The 24,315-nt window shown below is 32.2% G+C and overlaps 5 protein-coding genes across 5 annotated transcripts; 2 read left to right on the top strand and 3 right to left on the bottom strand.

Moving 5' to 3' along the window:
• Nucleotides 1-265: 265 nt before the first annotated feature.
• On the bottom strand, nt 266-3,280 carry LOC105625979 (protein fuzzy homolog). Its single transcript, XM_012207286.1, has 5 exons — nt 3,203-3,280; nt 2,120-2,512; nt 1,062-1,259; nt 716-915; nt 266-635 (listed from the first exon to the last, which is right to left on the bottom strand). The coding sequence occupies exons 1-5, from the start codon at nt 3,278-3,280 to the stop codon at nt 266-268; spliced, it is 1,239 nt and encodes a 412-aa protein (XP_012062676.1).
• A 4,981-nt stretch (nt 3,281-8,261) lies between these two features.
• Nucleotides 8,262-10,233, top strand: LOC105625978 (RNA-binding protein Rsf1). The gene is made up of 2 exons (XM_012207285.1): nt 8,262-8,848; nt 9,974-10,233. Exons 1-2 carry the CDS (start codon nt 8,262-8,264, stop codon nt 9,999-10,001), a joined length of 615 nt encoding a protein of 204 aa, XP_012062675.1. The 3' UTR covers nt 10,002-10,233.
• A 1,904-nt stretch (nt 10,234-12,137) lies between these two features.
• LOC105625976 (centromere/kinetochore protein zw10 homolog) lies at nt 12,138-15,637 on the bottom strand. Its single transcript, XM_012207284.1, has 10 exons — nt 15,601-15,637; nt 14,947-15,149; nt 14,070-14,871; nt 13,844-13,992; nt 13,568-13,671; nt 13,295-13,470; nt 12,992-13,198; nt 12,773-12,910; nt 12,570-12,703; nt 12,138-12,350 (listed from the first exon to the last, which is right to left on the bottom strand). The coding sequence occupies exons 1-10, from the start codon at nt 15,635-15,637 to the stop codon at nt 12,138-12,140; spliced, it is 2,163 nt and encodes a 720-aa protein (XP_012062674.1).
• Nucleotides 15,638-18,162: 2,525 nt separating this feature from the next.
• LOC105625975 (post-GPI attachment to proteins factor 2-like) lies at nt 18,163-19,896 on the top strand. Its single transcript, XM_012207283.1, has 4 exons — nt 18,163-18,351; nt 19,113-19,359; nt 19,467-19,679; nt 19,769-19,896. The coding sequence occupies exons 1-4, from the start codon at nt 18,163-18,165 to the stop codon at nt 19,894-19,896; spliced, it is 777 nt and encodes a 258-aa protein (XP_012062673.1).
• Nucleotides 19,897-20,450: 554 nt separating this feature from the next.
• Nucleotides 20,451-24,021, bottom strand: LOC105625974 (L-2-hydroxyglutarate dehydrogenase, mitochondrial). The gene is made up of 7 exons (XM_012207282.1): nt 23,939-24,021; nt 22,457-22,652; nt 21,966-22,178; nt 21,459-21,650; nt 21,103-21,374; nt 20,712-20,891; nt 20,451-20,646 (listed from the first exon to the last, which is right to left on the bottom strand). The coding sequence occupies exons 1-7, from the start codon at nt 24,019-24,021 to the stop codon at nt 20,451-20,453; spliced, it is 1,332 nt and encodes a 443-aa protein (XP_012062672.1).
• Nucleotides 24,022-24,315: the final 294 nt, after the last annotated feature.

Here is a 24,315-nt window from a genome sequence, read left to right as displayed (position 1 = left end):
GTTTTAAAAAAAGTAAAAGTAAAATTTAAACTAATAACGTTTTAGTTCAAAAACTAAAAAGTAAGAAAGTAATTAATTAATGTTTAAACTTTAGGTTCACGATTTTCTTTGTCATTTGTCAATATTCTCTCTCTCTCTCTCTCTCTCTCTCTCTCTCTCTCTCTCACTCACTCATTCTCTGTCAGAAAGAAGGCAAAATGGATATCAAATTGATACAAGTAATAGATTTTATTTTATAAATTCATTAAGTAAAAAAAAATGAAAGTTACCAATATGTTTGTTTATCGCTAAATATCATTTTTACTATTTTCTGACTAATCAGTCTCATAGTATGAGTAGGCACAACAGATGTGTATAAAACACAAAGTATATTGTCACCATGTTTCACAGCATGACATTTGTGATATTCGGAACACAAGTATGTTTCTTTAGCCCCGATAAATTTCCAGGTACTCGTGGTTAATTTTGCATCGTTACTCTCTTCATGTTCGATTGACAGCGCGAATGTTTCGACCGCTTGATGATAAAACGTTCGCAAAATATCTAATCTGTGCGATCCCGTCACGCGATTTTTCGCGCATTGAGAGTTTTTACCAAGTACAAATTTTTCTATCTTGTAATTTGCCAGTAGAAATCTGAAAGATTCGTAGAATAGTATAATAATCAATCACATAAAATAGTTGAACAGATAAATAACTTTTTTTATTCCAGTTACCCAAGTGTTTCACTATCTAAAGAGACCGACATAGGTAGGTTTCGTGGATAACATTGTTCAACAGTACATAATGCATCCATATTGCTCTTCCAGCATTGCATAGCATATCTCTCAATTTCTGTTAATTCTGGATTTGGTCCACATAATGCCAGCACTTCTACGTGATTAATTAGAGTTACAGATACCAATCTAAAAGCTACCTAAACAAATCGAAGTTATAATTAAAGTTATATATAATTAGTATACAGTTAAAGTTATATATAATTATTCACATATACTTTTAAGTTTATTTTTTAATTTTAGAAAATATAAAAATATATGCACACATTTCCTTAAAAATACTTACGTTTGAACTTTTACGAGGTAAAAACACTGGAATGTCTCGCGTGGTACAAATACTCTCTGAAGCAATTGCTATTGTTAATAATTTTCTTTCCACAGGATCCAATGACCACCAGCCTTCTGTAGCAGCTGCTACACAACCATGCACCAAAACGCATCCATACATCGAGTCCAGACATTCCATAAATCCCTCTAAACAAGTCTTGAATACATATTTTGAGTATCATATGTAATTTTGCTGTAGCTGCAGTTTAAAACTAATTGTCTGAATAGTACACCATTATATCGATAATTTTTTTCAAACTATTGTCCAGGTGCAAAAAATTGTAGTTTCATGCATATATTATTGCATTGATAGTTAATTTGAATAATTCTGAAACTATCAGTGCCAGCATGTTATGTGTGAATGAAAAAATGTTTCAAATAAAAATTTATAGGGTGAAAAGGATTTGAAAAGGATCATTAGATAACTTACTTAGATTTTGGATCCGAGGCCTACTTCGGATCCAAATAAGTTTTGCCTTCACCGATTAGAATGTGTTTCGAAATCAGAACTTTTAGTACTATTTTTGAAAGAAGATTCAGCGAAAAATTACCACAAAAAATTTTATTTTTTTCTAATAAAATACAAATTTGCAATAAAATATAAGTGTTTCTATAAAAAAAAAATTAATCTGAGTCTTATTGAATCCAAAGTAAGTCCAAAATCTAAATAGCCCTTATTTTCCTTCTTCAAATCCTACAACTTTTATTTGAAACATTTTTTTCGGAAATGCATTATTTTTTGAGATGTTGATGTCTAAAATAGAACGCCTTGTATATTAGTGCAATGTTCAAACAATTAGTTTCATGATTGTAGAGTAAGATGGCATAATTTCAAATGTAATTCTGAACAAAATAAAATTTGAATTAAATTTTCGAGATTCAAGTATGATAACTCTTTCATTATGTGGAAAGGACTAAAGGATGCCGAAAAAAACTTGAACTTTGAAAATCAGATTTAAATTGTGTCATCTAATACCATGTTCAAAATTATACCATCTTATTCTATGCAAGAAGTACCTGAAGCAAATGATTTTCCAAAGATATGATGCATTCTGTCATGTTAATCATATCGGTTTTCATAGAAATTTTATCCCCTATGTCCAAGCAGTCCATTAGTTTATCAATAATAGGACTGCAAAGACGCATGTCTTTCTTGAGTCTTTCTATATTTTTAGTATTCTTTATCTCATCAATACCAGTGAAGAGAATCATTGCGCCAAAAGTGGCGTCCAAAAACTTGTCCAGCACATATTTTGTTACTCCACTCGCAATTGCTATTAGTATGATACATCGTTCGAATTCTTTCCATGCTACTGTCACGTCAGGCAAATCCGTACTCAGTAGAGTGATGTCCTGTGATTTCAAAAACATGTGAACTCCATTGAGGGATGCGATTTTTGAAAACGTCATCTGCAAATTATTATCAAATCTAAGACATCTAAATAAAACAATAAAATGAAGGCTTGTAAAGCATAAAAGCAAAAATACAAGCAAAGAAGGTGTAAATATAAATATAATTTATCCACTTATAAACGAATACTTGAAATTAATTAACTAGAATATTCAAAAAGTATCCGGTATTATTCGGTTTACACTTTATTACTATCCGATTGGATAGTCGGATATCATTAGTATCCGGAAATATATCCCATTGAAATTTTATATCATTAAATTGTTGAGTTTTTATTATAGAAATGTTCTATAAATAAGTATGTGTATTCATAATGCTATAATATCTTATATATTGTTGCAAAATTACAATTTTTTCTCTACAGTTATCATCTGTATTGATACAGTCCTTTTTGTTCCCTTTTTTTTTCTTACTGAGCTTTTTTTTTTAAAGACATTGTCCTGGAATCTAATTGGAAAATATCGGATATTCTATGTTCTTTTTGGATATCCAGTACTCGTATTTTACGATTCGGTGCATCCCTAGTTAAAACGTACCATTGTCTACCATTCATGAGTAAATTATTTATATTTACGAATATATATAATATTATTAAGTGTGGGAAAAAGTTCGTGGCGTTTTTTTAATTCTAACGGGAAAAACGCCACGAACTTTTTCCCACACCTAATATTTATTCTCTATATGCATACCGTGTTACTATCTCCCTTTTGGCGTGAAAACAGAGGAATTCCTCCAGAAGAAGTCAAGCACATAACGTGTGCCGACATTCTCAAGTATTGTGTTGAAAATCGAGTTTGATACTGTAAGTATTGTTCTAGAGTGCTTTAAGGCTACAAAAATCAATGTTCTAGACTTAAAAATCAATGATCCAATCAACGATTATGTACTCTCTCATGATGTCCAGCAGAAAATATTATATATAATTAATATCGTTATATTTTGAATAAATGAATAAATTTTTGTTTTTTTTCTAATATTCTATTTTTTCTTTCATATTTTTATGGGCAAATTACAAAATAAAAAGATTTGTATTTGGCAAGAGCTCTTAGTGCACAAAAAATTGAATTACAAGCTACATATTGGTATTCTAAGAATTTTCGTGACATTACTTAGAACTGAGTCTGACAGTTGATTAGCTATTTGATGAAAAATTTATGACTATTTTCCATAGTTTTTCCATAGTTTTAGAAAAATTCAGATTCAATTCACCTGAGTGTCTTCAACCATTTATTAGATATTGACCAAATTATTTGGCACAAAGCTTAATTTTCTCACCTTTTCATTAAGATTTTGTCAAATAATTTTATTAATCTTAAACTAATTTCTTTCAAGGAGTTTGACACAAAACTTTTTCCTTTCCTCCTAAATAATGTCATATATTACTGCTTCTCTCAGCAAACTGAGACTTAACTTTCTATAGTTTCCGTATTTTTAATAATGCTTCTTTCTTTAATCGATTGCCATATAAAAAATAAAGATTTAAAAAGCGGCAATCATTTAACATAAAACTTGCAATGACAATTATTTGATAACTTTTGTTTCCTTTTTCTTTAAAATAATTTTATTAAGCTTCTTGGAGTAAACTTAGAATAACTAATAAATAAAATATGTTTCCACTTGTTATTTCTTTCTTAGTCCATTATCATTTTACGAATGCAAACAATTAAGAAAAACTAAATAAAGGAAATAAACTAAATCAAGTGATAAGACAACCAAACAGTTTGTTGTTCGGTTTTATTTTTTTTTTTCACTGATAGTCATGATTCAAAAATAGCTAGTTGCGAATATGTACCATTCATTTCATTCATCTGTAATCTTGGGCTGTGTTCTACTTCGGGTATATCCACACAAATTTTCATAGCGCATAAGCGTATGTATAAAGAAAATTATCCAATCGCATTTATTCTGTAGACGCACGTAAAATGTGTCCGTTTATACAGCTATGCAAGTTGTGTGGATATACCCTTCACAATGCTCGTGAAATCATGGTTATGTTCCAAAATTGACTGCCAGTACTAAAAATCTATAGTGCACGTAATGTAAATTGTAGCATTTTCAGTGCTGGCAGTAAATTTAGAACACAGCCCATCCTTGGCCTAGTTTCCATCGAAGATTTAATCCGAATCAGAATGTAAGGAACTCCGCACAATAAAAGGAACAGGGAACAGAGAACAGAGAATAAGAATTTCAACTTATCAGAAATCATGTATTGTTTGAATACACAGTTTCTGATAGATTATGAAATTCTTATTCTCTATTCTCTGGGTACTATCAACGCGATATTGCAAACGCTTTGAAGCGTTTTTTAGTTGGTAAATTTGTAAAATTCTTTCTTCTAATTGGTCCATCAAATACTTCAAAGTATTTGTGACGAGACTTTGACCACAACTTCTATTCCCTGTTCCTTTTATTGTGCGGAGTCCCTTATCCCCACCCAATCGAACGACAGGGGAATGTTCGACTGTAGTTGGTTGGTTCTTACATTCTAATTCGGATTAAACCTTCGGAAACTAGCCCCTTGTCGTTTATTAAATGTTAAACAAGGTCAAATGATGCTCGCGAGTATTAAATGGAACGCAGCCCTAGTTGATTTTAATCGTTTCAAGCTTGCGATTGGCTGATCCGACTGTCTGAAACATGGCAGAATTAGGTTGCGTCAAAATCTCACTACAAATGCTTTGTAGTAAATGATTTGAAGCGTTTGATTGACCAATTAGAAAAAAGAATTTTACAAATTGACAATCAAAAATTGCTTTAAAGTATTTGTAGCATTGACCGTACCCTTAATTTCATGGTCTGAAACACAGTATAACTAAGGGACACTCTGTGTCGGCAGCTTTGATCTCTGCATCGTAATCACGTGAGCATCCATGTTAACGTTTGAAAAATCCAGGACCGAAGAGGATATAATGCCCCTTAAGTAATAATGTAATTCTACACTAAAAAATTTTACAAAAATACTAACTAATGAACAAAATTCATTCGAAAATAATAAGAACTAGTAAATAAATCAAATTTATTAAGTAATTATTATTAAATAATAATTATGAAACAAACATTTTTATTTAGTTATTTCTCGTAAAAAAATATCAAAAATATAAATTAATAATATAAATTTTACATAAATATAAATATAAAATAAAAAAAATATTATATTTGTGGTTTTATCTAATTAAACATAATTATAAAAGTATATTAATAAATAATTATATTGTATATTGTATATTGTATTATGTATATTTTTAGAAATATTTATGGCGCATCTCTTAAATTGTCTTCTTTTGCGGATATCTGCTCACAGGATATGTACGTTCGTTATCTTGCATTTTATTGGATCCGGCCCAAAACAAAAGTTGCAGCTACACCTGCGCGAACACGCATTTTTTCGGTGAGTGTCTCTACTGGTTATACTGTGGTCTAAAACATCCTGAATTTCGTTAATGATTTCCGCTCTATCGTTCCTCGTCCAGCGGCGGCGGCGGCGGTAACGACTTTCGGCGTCTGGGTTGGAGACCGCGGACACGGCCGACATGGTTTTCTGCGCTGTGAACCCCGGTGGATCCGCTCTAATCGATTGCGCGGTCGCAAACAGCGTTCTCATTTGAAGAATCAACCGATACGTCTCCTTCCTATCCGTCACCCCCGTCGGTCACCGCGGCGATCACGCCGATCGGCGACAAGAGAGATCTATCAAGAGGCCAGCGGCGACAAGTGAGTAATACCGCTGGATCAAAAAGCGAATAAATTTTCGAACTCGTTGGCGCGTAAACCCATTCATCGCGCTGTTTACTCTATTCCGCCGACGCATTTTCGCGTGTCATCCTTGCCATACAAATTTACGCGAATCTTTCCTGCCTATGATAGGAATCTACCTTCTGATCCAGGATGTCTGGCATCTCGCTTCTTTGACCGCCGCACGTCTTGCCGTCGAAGACAAAAATACCGTTATGGCCGCGTTGTTGTGACCACTTATTTATCATTTGCCATTCGATTATTTATTTGACCTCGTCTCGACGGGATCGCGCGGTCAAATAAAGCCGCACGCGCGAGGATGATTGGCACCTGCTTCGAAAAAGCTTGAAGCATCGATCTTTATTGAATTACATGAGATTCGTATTGTTACGGAGACAAAGACCAATTCACTGTGGCTTCTATCAGAGAGAAGCCTAAGAGATTCTCGTAGGATAATGTCCACGTTTTTCTTTTCCATAGTATTATGTGGGTTAGACAAGAACAATTAAAGTTGATTATTCATCCTTATCTAATAGTATGGAAGAGAACTGTGAAAACATGGACATTATCTTACGAGGTTTGGCACACGAAAAAGGATGGGATATCTTCTTTTAACTTTCTCTCTACTTGTACAAAGAACATGTGAACATAATTATATGTATTCTTAATTGTTCCTATTCGATTATCCGAGCTTGTTTTGTTACTCTATTTGGCACAAAAGCAATATTTTACCTGCCCATTGTTTCAAATGTTTGAATAACATTATTAGTGATACAATTAATTTTAACGAATTATAAAAATTATAATTTGATTGAAAATTTCATTATTAGAAATTCATTGTTTCAAAAAGATTCAAAAATTATTTCAAGTAAAAAAATCCACTTGACATTAACTAACAATAACATTACTTTTTATAAACTGCCCAAATTTCTTGGGTAGTTTATTTTTTCTCTTTTGTTCTCCAATTGGAGAGATGAATGGTACAAAAAGTTCAGTAACATTCATTCCAATCTTCAGTTAATAACAGTCGAGAAAAAAGAACAGGCTTGTTGACATTGAATTAGTGTTAATTGATATAGTTGCTGAATTTTATAATCATTTTTTTTTTATAATCACAGACTTAATAATGACAGATGTAATGGTATGCAATATGTATTACATTACATTTATATTGTTGAATATGAAATTATAACATTGTTATGTTATTATTAAGTTTGATTTTACCAGTGTAAAATTAACCTTAATTTCGATTGAACTGTATCTTTTTCTAAATCTTCTCTTTTCCAATTTTAATACATTGAACTGAAATTAGAGACCCTATGACTACGTTCAGCAGAAAAAGCGGCTTTGCAATTGTTAGATTTTTTAACATAATTGATTTATACATTTAGATAAGTAAAGAACTAAGACCAATCATATTAAAGAGTTTTATGACAGTTGCAACACCGCTTTTTTTGTTGAACATACTCTATAACAATCTGACCACTAAACAACAAATTTGACATTGGCACAATTGGCACATCGTTTTTGTCAGTTGGAAATTTTTGTTACAAGTTAGAATACCTAGAATGAATAAGATAGTAAAAATTAAAGTAGTGTGTGTGTGTGTGTGTGTGTGTGTGTGTGTGTGTATGTGTGTGTATGTATGTGTGTGTATGTATGTGTGTGTATCTCACTCTTATTTTGACAAAATTGACAGTAGCCAGACTCTGTTGTAGGGTTTTATATTTATAGTATTAGGTTTATTCGTGTCACATACACCTACTTTCTCCAATCGTAGCTCCTACTCATTCATTCAAACGCGCTCGTTAAAGTAGAAGCTGTTGTAGAAACATGTTGGAGCATGTTGAAGTATGCGATGCAAACAAATTTCTTGTAACCAGTCTTAGCGAATCCGAAATTCATGGGGAAAATAAGAAAAGTCTTTAACTAAAATTAAAGTTAATCTTACATTGATAAAACTGGGCCTAGTTAGTAAACAGTTACTAACTATTCTATTTTTTTTTTAGCAGCAAGATGACACCAGAAGGATATACACGCGTTTATGTGGGCGGGTTGAATGAGAGCATCAAGAAGGAAGATCTACAAATGGAGTTTGAAAAGTATGGCAAGTTGAACAAGGTGTGGGTAGCGTTTAATCCACCGGGCTTCGCTTTCATCGAATTCTTCAACATGAACGAGGCCGAATTGGCTTGCTGCAACATGAACGGCATGGAGATTATGGGTGCAAAATTGAGAGTGGAGATTTCCCGGGGTAGGGGCCGTGGGGGCGGTAGGGGCGGTGGCGCGGGTGGTTTCAGAGGAAATCGCGGGGTTGGCAGTAGGGACTTTGGCTCTCGGGGCGGCACTACTGCGGGTTACAGAGGCAGTACTTACGCAGATTATGGAGGCAGCTATTATACAGGCAGGGGTGGCGCAAGTAGGGGCAGAGGTCGTTATGGAGAAGACTATATGTACAATCGCAGCAGCGGGTATGTTACGCGAGACGGATATACACAGGATGTCTACGGTGGTAGTAGCGGGGACACTGGCGCCGACTACTACACCGGGAAGGATACAAGCACAGCGAGGTATCGAAGCCGCTCTCCCGCCGGCCGTGGCAGGTATTGACGAGAACCCATCTAAATTGATATTGAACTCGTGTCACGTTTATTAGCAAGTTCTTTTAGCTCAAACGTAACAATCTTGTGGGAGCTAGGAAAGTACGATCAGAATTCCATTAGACTATAATCAGGGATGAGATTACTTTTTATAATAAACGATTTGATGATGACGTTGCAATTTTTTATGACTGATAACTAACACAACTTTTACACAACTAAAATTGTGCTAAGATTGGAAAAGTAACTTTTTATATTACGTGTTTATTTAATAATTTTTTATTTGAAAAAAGTTAAAGTAAAAAGTAATGTGTTACAAATGGCCAGTTACTTTTTTCAGTAACGGGTGACTTTTTCAACCTATTACAATGACTAAATTATTTTTTCATCCTGATATTACTGTTGCAGTCATGAAAAAATTTGTTATCAAGTCATTATTATAACAAAGTAAATAAGAAAAGCAACAGTACAAGTATGCGTTATCCCAACCCTGACTATAATTCTGATAATAGATTCTGATGATAGATTCTGTTAAGAGGCATCTCGTGGCGTATTGTGATTCTACGATCTTCGTATTCGCTCACGGGTATGCGATGTAAACAGATATTTGAGTTTTACACTTAAAAATTCGTATCATTTAAAAGATTTTTGGGAAAGACTATTGAAATGAAAAGAACAATTTTTAATGATTGAAATTTAGGAGAAATTCTAAGAATATTAGTTATTATGATAATGAAAAACTAGACAATCGCGTATAAATATATACAAAAAACTAGACACAGATAAATATTGTGTCTGAAAGAAATATCTAGCTCAAGGCAAAGCTTAAATGGATTAATTTACAGAAACCAATTTGATGCGATTCCGCATCTATCTATTTTACACGAACAATTGTTGCTTTCGGTCTATTACAAACTAAATATTACAAACTAAATATGGAAGAATTCTACAAATTACATAAAAAGATTTTTATGTGCATGAAGATCAATCCGTTGCTATCATATTAAATATGGCAAAATCATTTAATTGCATGCACAAAAATATCAAGCTACTGTCGGCTCTCAGTCAATGGGAGTCAAAAGGGGGCGAAGTAATGTGACAAACTGTTTTGCACTTCCATGTTCACAGTCATCGTCATCTACGTGAATGCACATAAAAGAACTACGCTGCGTCTTGCCAATCTGAACTGCGGGCCGATCAGCCACCCGCCTCGACGACTTCATTTCTGTCCAATCTACACAGCGACCTGTATATAAACAAGAACTACCATTGCAGTTTGCGCTGTGCAATGTTTTCCGTGCATTGTCCACTTCCATACAACCCGTGGTCGCTGCCGGAGAACATTTTTTATGATTAAAAGACTCGAAAGTTCCCTTGAAAAAAAAAAAACATTCTTCACATTCGAACACGAATCGTGAAACACGAATCGCGAAGTGCGAATAATATTTGAAAAAATAATTAATAGAGCTATTAATCTATAGAGATTATAACACACTATTTGCAATCATCATTTTATTTTAAATCGAAATCTATCGTGGGTTATTTTAGATCTCCTTTCTTTACACATTTTAGATACGTAGGATTTTTTGTGGTCCTTGGTTTACAATTATAATACAGAATTCATGATTCATTTGCGTACATATAATCCCACCGTTAAAATAGTAGCATCTCGTAATTTTGTTGATTTGCTTGGCTTAGCTATCATTATTTTCAGCTTTCCGATAAGTTCTGAGATTGCGGTACAACGGTTCATAATCTTGTGAATATCATTCTCACGTATTTAGAAACGTGTGCTCGCTTAACGTTCTATGAATAGTAACGATTTTATATGGAATCGGAAAGGAGACAGTAAATCGCGCCAACACTAGCCAAATGCAAACTGCTGCTCGCATATAACAATTAATAACGTGTAATCGAAGAAGAAGAAATAGATATATAGTAATGTGTAATATATCTTGAGAATTTCGACGCACAAACGACGAGATCAAAAAATTGCTTGCCAAAGCGATTCGCATCGAACATGATATATCTTCCACCTCGTTTTTGTGATATACGTGCAGAAACAGTGCTGCATTTGGAAAGAGATGTCCGAGCATCAATTTTTGTCATTTCAGATGCTCGTAAATAAGAAAGTGATAAAAATAGTGGTAATGATGTATATTATCTCCACTGTAAAAGATGGAATTGGAAATTGAGATATTAAACGATTTGCGCTCACTACTGACCGCCACCCTCTGCCTGCCTGCCTGCCTGCTTAATTGACTGACCGACTGATTATTTTTTCAGTTTATTATAACATAGTCTGATATTTTTTTCCGTCACTTCACGAACAATTTATTTTTATCAAATACGTTAGTTAACGTATATTCGAAGTTTCTATGATAACATACATCTTACAAGCAAATTTCCGTGTTATTAGATATGTTATTTTTTATGTGATATTGTGTTTGCGCTAACGTTCTTCGTGCATTTTAATACTTTAATCAAACTCCTGACGGAAAAAGAGAATTTTTCGGAATTGACTTTAATCCAGATATAAAATTTGGACATATGCAAGTTCATTATAAGTTGAAACCATTCACGTAAGTATTTTAATAAAAAAGAAGAAATTATTAATATAATTAGACAACTTAACACTAAAAATTAAAAACTTCAAATTCTTATATAATTTTTATAAATTAGATGCAGGATAGATTTTTTTTAGGCAATATTCGCATTTCTAGGTATCTCAATGCTTAATTCTCCAATTAATTTTCTTTCTTATTTTAAATAAAACAATTTGATTCAAAATTAAATACAATTTTTATTTAAAAAATAGAAAAATAAAATATCTAATTATTATATAAATATTTAATATATTTAGTATATTATTTGAAATAATATTTCTTATTAAAATCTATTTGACAGTAATAAAAAAAATATTTTTTTAATTGATTATATAATATATTCAGAACTTAATTTATTAATGCTTTAATTTTAATTGTTAATTTTATTATCTAACATTTTTTACGCCATCAATTATTTCATTTATATTAATTTTATAAATAACCGAAACAAAATTTTTAATGACATTCTGTGTACGCGCGTGTATATGTATGACGGCAAATAGAGAGGTATAGTATTGTATTTTTTATTTTTAATTGTTTTTTATACAAAAGTATATAAAATTACATGACTATCTTCTCTCTAGTTACTCTTGGGCTGTTTTCCATATTCAATTTTACATGTATGATACAAAACTTAATTATTCATTCATTGTTTATATGTATTTGAAATTTTGTATCTTACATTTTTATCTTATAGAAGCTAAGATGTTAGATCTTCTGTCTGTATTCTGGAAGATTGCACGGATCAATTGTTTGACTTGTGGAGCAGTGAACTCCTGTGCTAATGGCCCTTTTCCATTTCCCCATCTGAGTTCGATTTGTTTCAGTGATGAATCAAGTAATTTAATCAACTCCAAAAATTTCGTCCATTTACGTACATGTTGTTGAATTTGTTGATCCTATAAAATGAAAATGCTAATTGATTAACATTAAACGGAATAATATTCTTATGGCTTAACTTTTACAGGAACCAGTTGGAATGCTACTATCTCGAGCAACTTTTTATCGTATCAAATGTATGACATTAAATGCAATAAAAATCTATGTCATATTAAACTTTTCGTATACAAATATACTTTATTTTTTTGTATTGTGTTTTTTGTGCATTATATACTTACAGGAAATATCTGCGGCATTCGTTTTACAACCATATTAAATAAAATTACCAATTCTTCTGCGACTTTAACTGGAATATCTTCGGCAGATATGATCTTCATTATTAAATCATCCATCATGGAATTTGTTATACATCCTGTGATGTAAAAAAATTAAAATATTAACATATGACAATGAAAAGAATCTGATGAATAGAAAAACTAACCAACGGCTCTACAATAAATATTTATAGGCAACACATCCAACCAGACAGTCTTTAATAGTTCCAATTGTCTGATGCATTGTCTTAATGCACGTTCGGTGCTAGGATCTAACTGAGGCGCTTGGCTTAATCCTGAGAAGCCTAATTATAAACATATTTTAGCTAAATCTTTTTAATTTCAATTTTTCTTCGTAGCTAATATAATATATAAGTAAATCAAACCTGAATCCTTAATGATATCGAAGATAATATTTCTTTGATATCTCATGTGATCTAGGAAGGATTGCGACCCAACATCTCGAAGTATCGTAACCTGATCCGCAAATGTCAAGTTCAATCTTTGGACAATTTTTGATAACCTGTCTCTGTATTCGTGCGCCAGTGTAAGCAGATGATGGGCGAGATACATGCAATTATTGTGAAACAAAGCTAAAATATAATTGCAATAATAATTACGTATATTTATTTATTACGTATATTTATTCATGCTAGAATTAGTTTATTTTTGTTATGTGTCATTCTTACCAACTTGTTGCGGTATTGTGTTTAAAAACTTTTTATGATGCTCGGGCACTAAACCAGCATACATTTCGAATACGTTCCTACATGTATAAAATAATCTAACAGCGCAAGCATCCGAACTATCACAAGCTTCGTCCAATATCATTTTCGCTAATTCTAGTGTTTCTTGTGCACTTTTGCTAAAATAAATTGGGTATATTTAGTATCACAGAGCACTAGGAAAAAGTTGTCAAAATCTGAATTCATATTACATTAATTACTATTAATTAAATGTACCTTATTTGACATTTTGGTAGATAAAATGACATATCGCTTAACTTCTTTTCAATAGATAATTCGTAGTCGTTCTCGAACGCTTTATCTATAAGCTTAGGCGGTTCCTAAAACAATCAAATGCTTTTCATTATTGACTAGTATTCAGAACACACTATGTTGCACAATGAGCTTATAATTCGTTACATATGCTAAATCTTGGAGATAAAAACATGTTCTGAATACGCCTATAACTTCTCTCTACGTATTATTTTAATATAATAACAGTGAAATGAATACCTGTGGTTCGTATCGAAGAGAATCATGCAGATCTTTTTTCATTATATTTCTAGCTTTGGCTAGTAAATCCTGACATATTCTATTAATGAAGAGTTTATCAATGTTATTTGTGTACTCTGATAAGAACAGTTGATCCTCGGAAAGGAATCCTGAAATATGTCATTTAATTTTTTTGTATTATATAGTATATATACTTTTATCTTATTGAATAATTGGATATAAGTACCAATTACTACCAAGTAGTTTTGAAATTCATTAATTGTTTCAACTACAGGTTCGAAGTTCTTCAGATCTGCATTAGAAGTTGGAATGGTGTGAGAGAGGCAATCTGTTATCAAAGGATGTGATAGTTTTTCCAGTAGATGTGGTTGCAATCTTCTCAGGAAAGATTCGTTATCTACTATCAGATTTAAATGTTGATGGAGGAACTTGAAGAGTAGGTTCAAGTTATATAGTACACCTTTGTAACATGGCATCTTTTTTTTCTCCAATATCTCTACAGTAAATACTCTCTCCTTGACGACGTATACTGAACAGTGATCATAAATGATAGGTTTAATTATATAGTCCGTCAGTTTTGTAGAAAATACTTCTAATTCATTTTCAAGATGATCCATAATATCCAATCCTTGCATTAATTCCTGTATATCATCGTATTTGTTTTTAATAATGATAGAGTTAACTGTTTTACTTTCCTTCATATTGTTGCTCCAGCAAATTCGATCGTGTAAGAGGTTAGAAGCTTCCATCAAGCACGAACGAAAGAGATTGCAGTATTCATCCTTAATTGCCGTATATATTTCGAGTTCATGCAGGAGACTATGAGGAGTATTCAACAGAGATTGCATTTGCTGTAGAGTTTTGGCAGTATCGACATACTGTTTTTCCTTCTGTGCCATTTGTATAGATTTTATGCACTTGTGTAGGCTTATCAATTGATGGGACAGTTGCAGGCTGATACTAGACTCCTTCAATGTTTGAGAGAGTGTCTTCAGCTCTTTTGTTGAACTAGACAATTCTATTTTGATCTATATGATAAATGTAATAACATTAAATATCAGTTTTATCATAACATTTAGCATGATGATATTGATAAAACATACTTGATCATTTATTCTGCTTTGCAAAATACCAATTTCCTCTAACAGCTGTTCTGTCTTTTTAACCAAGTGTACATCTCTTGTCAACTTTGAACTAAACTCAACGTAATTGTCGTCCATAAAATCTTTAACTTCATATTCTAATTTTGTTATTTCCTTTTGTATCTCAGTGATATTTTTCTGAAGATCCGCTTTCTCAAGTTTACCTGTGTGATAAGAAAAACTGCTTAATTATATATTTTATTATAAATTTCATATATAATTACAAGTATAAATATATTGTTTGCAAATATATTGTCTACATTTCTGACTACAGAAAAAATTGTATTCGTAAGACAGAATTGCATTCGGTATTCACCAATGACTGTCCAATGTCCATTTCTATGAATATAGATTAACTTGAATCTTGATTTGACTTATATTTTTGTAATTTTTTAAAATTAAAAAAAGATACAGAATAAATTAAATCAAGACTAAAGTTAATCTTATATTGAGAGATAAATAAACATTAGACAAAGATAAAAAGTAAATTAAACCGAAAGTAATTTATTTGTAGAAATAAATTAATCAATACAAAAAGTAATTCAAACAGAGTTAATCTATACTGATAGATAAATGGGTCTAATTATTACAAATATGACAATTTGTAAATACTACCTGCTGTAGCCAGTACATTCACTAAGAACGAAGTCATGTTGTAAGAGAACCTTGTGCAGAATGTGGCAGGCTAAAATTTAGATGTCTTTTCTGTCAATCGTTCGAGCGTTTACACTTAAAAAAAACACAATTCCGAAATTGTTTCAGATCTTCTTCTTCTTATTATTATTCCCTTGCTTGGTTTTCTGAACCAAAAAAAAGGATCATCAATACTATGCGGTGAATTTGAATCATATGCCAAGTCTACAATGAGTCGGAAATCTTAAGTCTGATCTACAATTGCGTAAACGTAGTTGTAGTTGTAAGAATTAACCAATCACACTTGAATATGAGAAGAATATCCGACTGTGATTAATGAATTGTTACAACTATGGCTACTTACAACTACGTTTACACAATTATAGATCGAGCTTTGTGGGCCTTCTAATAAGCCATTAATCATAAATCAGAGGTCAGAAGTTAAAAACTGACGACTGTGATTAATCAATTTTTAGAAGGCTCATTAATTAGTTTTAACCTAAATAAGTGACTACGATTTTTTCCATCTACTAGTTGTTAATTGTAAAGAGAGTCGTTTAGCTCGATTAATAAAGAAAGGAATAAAGTCAAATTTGATCAGTCTTAAGAAAATCGATAGTCTTAATCATACAAATTGGCTGTTTGATCAATTTCACCGATTCGCCGATTTTAAAGGATCCTCTACATAGAAGTCGTGAATGGTTGTGGAGTCTTAAGGTGTAGGAAACCAACCAATCACAACAAATAAATATAAGGAGAATACTCGATTAAAATTGTCAGTTTCTTGCGACTTAAGACTCCACGACCATTTACGATCTTCTATGTAAAGAACCTTTTAGAACTACCGACTACTGACTCATTGTAGACCCGGCAATAGACCCGGTTATAATAACCTCTGTGAGGGCTCTTAGAGGCTTCGTTTTTGCTCTATCACAATCTTTTAGGTTGACGTCCCCAGAGTCATCTTCTCTCGCAGCTATGAGAGTCGGGACTCCTCACATCAACTTCGTTCAGAAGTACAAATCGTTACAGTAATTCTCAATTGTCCCAGATTATAACCTTAATTGGCCGTACTATAGTTTATAGGAAATTTCGAAAGTCAATTTCCAATCTTATCCTTGGCGATGTTCAACTAGAAGCGAAGATGCGAGGATCAACTCAATAAAATTAAAGCATTTGATATATATGACGGAATAGTCTTTAATCGAATCAGTATCTGTCGATTACATGCGGTTACGTTTCACATTTTGCAAATATATGCTACAGCTGAGTTAGCTCATGTCATTCGCGTGCCAGGCATTTTCAGTGGTAAAAGAGAACGAGATAAAAGAGAGGCGTTACGTCCGAATTTTAATTACATCATGTCAACCAAATCGTCAAAAAGATTTTTAAAATTATTATAAATCATTATAAATTTGAGTTAAATGTTATATTTAAGTGCAACACAGTGATCATGGGATAATACTTTCCCACAAGAGATACAAATTGACACAGAGTTATCTTGCCCTTGTTTGATAATCAGTAAGAAACAAAGACAGAATGATTTCTGTCATTTGTGCCTCTACTGGAAAGCATCTTCATTGTCATCCTTGTTTAATATTAAAAAAAAACAAGAATGTAATGATACATCGTGTTATCTGTGTTGTTTATTGGAAGGCATATAAAGATATTTGCAGATAACTGCTAATATATAACAATTCAACTGCTATTAGTAATTTACTACTGATAAGAAATTTGTTCGAAAATTATATAGGAGTGCGTTCCAAAAATTTGACTCTGTCAACTCCGAGTATCCTTTATCTTTATTCAACATTTAATGACCAACAAGCTTAAAATATTATAATACTCGAGTTGAATTTTGGAACGCAATTCAGCAGAAAAACATGCATCGCGTATCGCCGACTTATCTCTTTGTTATAAAATTCTTGAATATGATTTATATTTAGATCCAGTGAGGAACTAAGAGCAAGACTAATCATATTAAAGAATTTTACAACAGTTGCAAAGCTGCTTTTTCTGCTGAACGCAATTTTTAATCATATGATCAATATGATTGGTCAGTTCTTTCTCCATCCGAGATCTTGGACAGATTTTTAGAAATGTGAACAAGGCTTTAAAACATTGTGAACGACAAATGGAACGTATTCTTGGAATGAAATCATTTCGTTCTAGTATGTCGAATATTGAATAAGGACAAAAAATGTTCATGAGCGTTGTGAGCGCCAAGTAAAACGCACTCTAGAAAAGTTTGAAAGAGTAGCTGCGGTTTGATCGATCGATGACCGAGTGAACCTAACCTGTTACAATGTTGATCCGCTTACCGACGACCTGGACTCGCGAGTTCGCGTCGATCGTCGCGTACGATCGTTCCCCGCGGCCGGGACTCGGCACATCCAGGAAGATCCGCAGGAAACGCGCCGAGAGGATCAGTGACGAGCGCGCCAGTGACGATTGAGATTCCAAATTGCCGTATTAACCTTATCATCGGCGGTGTCATTTATGTTGTGATGTAAACAGATACTGCAGTAACGAAAGTTTAATAATATGAGCAAGATCAGATTGGGGTCAGAGTATATTCCGTTGACGGAGGATGACATGTCAAAGGCCCGCCTCATCGTGCCGTTCTCCAGAGTGGCATGGTTCACCGTGTTCCTGCCCTTCCTGGCGTTCGTCTTTTGCGTCGCCTGGTCAGTCTTTTATAACTTTGAACACTCCACTTCCACTCATTGTCAGGTACGTTTGTTAAGTCGCTAATTATTCGTGCGAGACAATCTCCTGATCTCATAAAGCGTTTATTGTACATAATGTGTCATTTTTTCCTTGTTTAATATTCAGTAAACAACAAGGATGTATCGTATGCATCATATACTTTACAGAATGCAGCCAATAACAGCTGTCAAATAGCTGTTTTTTTTTCAAGACTCGATTGCCGGGATATCTTGCGTAACTTTGAACGTAGCATTTATGATAAGTTTCTGGAAGGAATGCGTCTCGTAAAGGAATTCAATTCATGAATCAGCAAAAATTCAGTTACATAACATAGCTTTTGAAATAAAGATTTGTATGAGAATGAAAAGTAATTTCATAAATTATATATTAATAATTTTTATTGAAGAGCAAAACAAGAGACATGAGTAGATATACAGTAAAATGAAAGAAAAATACACAAAGCTATCTTGAAATGTGAGCCTATAATGAATTACAACTTTAAATAAAAAAACGCAGAAAATTAAAAAAGTAGTAACATTTAAAAATAATTTACATGTAAAGAGCTGACAAAATAATAATAATGTAATAGTAATAAGCAGTAATAAGCAGATTATGTCTGCTTTTATCAATAAATTAATCTTAAGTTTAATGTACTTTTTCTAGTTCTAGAATTATAAAAAAATAAAGAATAAATTAAACAAGATTAATCTACATTAATAAAAATGGATATGTAAGTTATACAAACCTCATGAAAAGTAATCTTTTTTTCTTCTTGTAATTTCTAGGTGTACAATTTTTTACCATCTGTCTCAGCAGCCATAGGTCATTATAGACCTCAGAAAGATGTATGGAAGACTGCTATAGCATTGCAAGCGTTATTAAGAACTTTAGTATTTACACTGTATTATCGTTATTATAAGGAGCATGTTTATAAGTGGGCAGAACATCTAAGTAATATCGCGCTCATTATGTACGCCATTGAAAATACTTCTCTGGTGACACTGAGCTTTTGGACTTCCAACGAGAATTATGGTATGCGAATTGCTGCATACATTCTAAGATTTTATATAATTATGCATATGAATATTTAGTGTAGCATAATATAGTACAATTAATGCATTGCATTGCTTTTTTTACAGCATTCCATAGGATGTCTTTCATAACTTTTTTGATAACGTCATTTATATACATGTTCGTAGCGTATTATATTATGAAAAATTGCCTAAATATTGCAAAAGGCTCAAATGATGCTTCCTTAAAGTGGAAACGAAGATCAATGATGCTGAATGTGATATGTATAGTAATAGCATGCTACTTCTTTTATAGACATAATAAATATTGCGAACCCTTAGGTAAGATATTAACTGATATTTTTATTGTTATATATAGCAATGTAGTTCTTGTTATCTTAGAATTTTAGAGAGTTGCTATATAATTTCAGTGTATTCAATGTTCGCTTTAAGCGAATATGGAGTTGTGCTTTCAAACATGGGATATCATCTAACTGCTGCATTGGACTTTGCTACCACACGTCTTATGATATCAGGAAACAAACTTAGAATTATCTAAAATATTTTAAATTACAGTTTTATCTGTGCGTATGTGATAACTATTACATATACTTCAATTTATACTTTTATTATATATTATTATACATTTTCTGAAATCTTTATGTATTATATCCCTGTACTAGAAAATAATTTATTAATTAATTTGTACAAAACTATGAATTACAGCTTTTAGACAGCATGAACTCATTACAGATATTAATGTCAGATATATTCGTTAGTATTTGTAGCAGCACATTTTTTTAAGGCACTTTAATTAATGCTAAAAAAGGTTCCATATATAAAATTTTGTACGTAATGATCCTTTTTGCTATTATCTCGTTACAAATTATTTCTTAAATATTTATTACTATAACAATTCATATATATTAATGTATATAAATCGATATAATGTACAAATATATATTTTTTGAAATAATAAATTGCTTACAAATACAAAAATTATATGGCACATAAAAAATATCTGTATTTTCTTTGGGAACCTTCTTTTTAAATACTCATTCTGTTTCACATTTTACATTTGAGCGATTAGATAATTACATGTATTGACTTGCATTAAAATTTGAAGTCGTGATCAAGTTTATCGGCGATAAATTTTGCTATCGCCATAGAACTAGTTGCAGCTGGTGACGGTGCGTTTCGGCAGTGCAACACCCTGCTTCCAATCATGCCGGTGCCTACATCGAAAACGAAATCATCGACTAATTTACCGTCTTTATCCATTGCTTGAGCTCTTACACCTGCCGATCCTCTGTTAACAGTAATGAGAGAAAATTTTACGATATAGTTATAAAATGGATATAGCGCACAAAATACCTTTTTACATCTTTGTATGTAAGTTCAGGAATAAACTTCTGGAGATCTTTTACAGCTAAGGGATAAAAAATCGATTTTATTATCTCCTTGCAGCCTGGTAGAAAATACCGATAGCATAGTTTGTATAAACCAGGGAATTTTGCCAATTCTATGCAGTCTTTTATGTTTATGTCAAACCATCTAAAAGAGAAATCTTAATATCATGATGAAGTTTAGATCTTTCAAATACTTTATTATAATTATATTATTAATAGTATAAATCTAAATAATGGATATATTTCGATGCAAGATACTTGTAAAGAATATTGTTAATATAATATTATTCAATCTTGTAAATATAATATTGTTAATATAATATTGTAAGTAAATATAATATTGTTAATAATAATACCTATAGCCTTCTCTAGAGAACGCAAGAACAGCGTTGGGACCCAACCAGACTTCACCGTTAACCCTAGGAGTAAAGTGCACGCCCAGGAACGGCAATCTGGGATCAGGCACCGGATACACATTGGTCGTGCAGAGATGTCGTTTGTTCTCATTTAACAGAAGATACTCGCCACGAAATGGTACTATTCGCGGATTTACATCGCAGCCCGTCATCACCGCTAATCGATCTGCATGTAGACCACCACACGTCAGCACATATTTCGTTGGTATGCACTTTAAAAGAAAAATTGCTAGAATATTAGATTATTAACGTGACAATAAATGCAATAAGATAAGGCTTATGGAAGAAAATCTTACTCGGTTTTTCGATTGAACGGATATACAAGATAATTGACTGCTCCCTTTCGATTCCGTTAACTCCGCAAATCCGATTACTTCACAATTGAAAAAGATTTCGCCTCCCATTTTCCGAAAGTCTTCGGCAAAGGATTTACACACGACCGCCCAATCCACTATACCGGTCCACGGTGACCATAAAGCCTTTTCTCCCTAAAAATGAGAAAATTCAATTATTCGTGTTTATTTATATATTTATGTCTGATGTCCTATATTTTTTTATACAGTTATAAATTCTTCATTGTTTAACATACTAAAAATAAAATAAAAATATAAAATACAAGGATGAGTTAAATTTCTATTAAAAAAAAAAAGCTTTATTTTTATATGTATTTGAAAGAATATATATATGTGTGATTAAAACTTGGAAGTAAATTTATAACAATAAGACAATAAAATTAATTAAATTATTTTTTTATGCAATTTTTATATTTTATATTTAACACAATTATTATTTTTGCATTATACCTTGCATTTGGGTTCATATTTTGAAATGCAATCTTTTTCAACAATTTGTAAATCGGGCACTTTGTTTTTCGTTCCTCTATCGAAGAGCTCGTCTATTCTCTTGATTTGAGCCGGATCCTGGGCGACAATCAGCTTGCCAATTTTCTTATGAGGTATGTTGTTCTTGCAGAAATACTCGTACGACAGTTTCAAGCCTTCCACGCAAAGTTTTGCCTATAATGTTAAATTATGAATGTTTTAATATTTTTCTGGGAATATTGTGAGAATAATCAGTATTTGATTAATTTTCTGTTTTACACAAGTTAATTAAAATTGTTTTTATTCATAGAGATTGAATATGAAATATATTATTTCTTGTAACGATAATAGAAGGGAAATCTACCCGTATTATATGGCAATAAAGATTAATAATTTTTTCTGTCAATCTTATCACAGGTCCAGCTATTAAAATAACTGCATGCAAGAAGTTATATGTTTATCTCTAAATTCACCTTCATGCTTTCAGGAGTGTAATACATGCCAGCATGCACCACGCCACTGTTATGACCCGTTTGATGCATAGCTAGGGCATTCTCCTTTTCCACAATGGCTATTTTCATGTTTGGATGCCGCATAATTATCTCGCGGGCGGTTGCGCAGCCGATGATGCCACCACCCACAATCACCAGGTCGTACGAGGAACATGTGCTGAAAATTCCGTACATCTGAACCGTTCCTTCTTGTACAAGGAAAACAACGGTTTCAAGCGAAATATCAGACTTGCTTCAATGCCAAATTTGAATTTTTTTTAATGCAAGGATCCCACACACAAAATCATGGGTTTGTTGATTTAGTGGTTTAAACTAATATGTACATATTTTAGATTTTTTTACTCATAAAAATTTAAGTTTATTTAGGTAAAATCATAAAAAAAATAGACAGATTTAATTGTAGCATCATTTGAATGTGTTGAGTCTAATTGAACTAAAAAGTATCTTTATCTATTGTATTAAACTATTTAATTTTTTTTGTGTGTAACTGTACTTTAATTCATTTAATTTATTTCATGCATGGAATAATGAATTGACTGATGTAAAGAAAACACATAGTTGCTTTTCAAAAAATTATGCAATGTACATACTTCTGAATTACAAATTTTTTCTTAAAATAATTATGTGTTTTTTTTACACCAATTAACTCGTCTCATTATTTTGTGCATAACAATATTAAAGTGCAATTACTAAAAGATAATATTAGTAGAAAAAGATATTATTTAGCTGATCCCAAAATAATAACTTTTAAGTGATGCTAGTTTCTCTCTCTTTGATGGTTTTGTCTAAGAAAACTTCTGATCAGTCAAAAACTAAAATAACATACTACAGTTAAGTCAATTTCATTGAAATTTAAAAATCCACAGTTAAGTTTTGTGTGAGATCCTTTTAAAAATTGATTCATGTTAATTATGAGCAATATCTTGCAAATTGTAACAGAAATAAATATTAAAAAAAAGATACCCAAACAGAACAATAAGTCTCAATAATGTTACAATAAAACTCGATTAAAAAATAATTTCTAATAAACATTTTGTAATCATCTCAACGTCATTTTGATGATTTTATGTTCTGTTTGGGTACAGTCAGTAATTCAAAGAATATTCTTAGCAAACATTACGGGAAATTTTACATAACACATAGAATTTCTACACACGGGAAAATACAGGGGGGCGGGGATGTAATCCATGTACATACATGCCCGTCAAACTTTCTCCGTGTTAAGTAACAAGGCTGTAGCTTCACGAAGTACGTGAGATGTTTATTAATCCACGGCTAAAGAGCTTATTATCAGACGTTTGCTGGAGGTTTGGACAAGAACTTAACAGTTCTAGGCTGGATTAAATGGCGCTCATTATTAAACGCTGTCATTCCGCAGGACTTAAGGGATGGCAGTAAGCTATTCGGGATTTCACGGTGTAAACTCTACAAAGAGATCGATACCTTGTCGTAGACTGATGACGACATATATAATTCAGCTGCAGTGCAGCTCTCCTGGTCAGAGACGTTATCACGTTCGTTCCCATTATGTCGGATTCGTAGTCACCTCAGATTTGGACCGTACGCTTTCTACACAGAACTGTCACTCAGATATCATTCAGATAGAAATTGAACAATTAGTTTTTTTATTCATATTAACTGCGTGTTTAAAATGCACGTCATTTTTATCTCGATGACTAACATCCAATTTCACGATCTCTCTTTTTTTTCTCGTTTTTTTTCTCACGATAATTTGTCGATAGTCCAGTTAAATCAAAATTTCCGAACAATCCGCAAAAGAATTAAAATTGCATAGTCATATTTTATAAAACAGTATTATA

This window comes from Atta cephalotes (genome assembly GCF_000143395.1).
Source record: "Atta cephalotes unplaced genomic scaffold scaffold00004, whole genome shotgun sequence".
NCBI lineage: Eukaryota > Metazoa > Arthropoda > Insecta > Hymenoptera > Formicidae > Atta > Atta cephalotes.
Note: the sequence above shows the minus strand (reverse complement) of the source record. Positions and strands in the feature narration are given on the sequence as shown.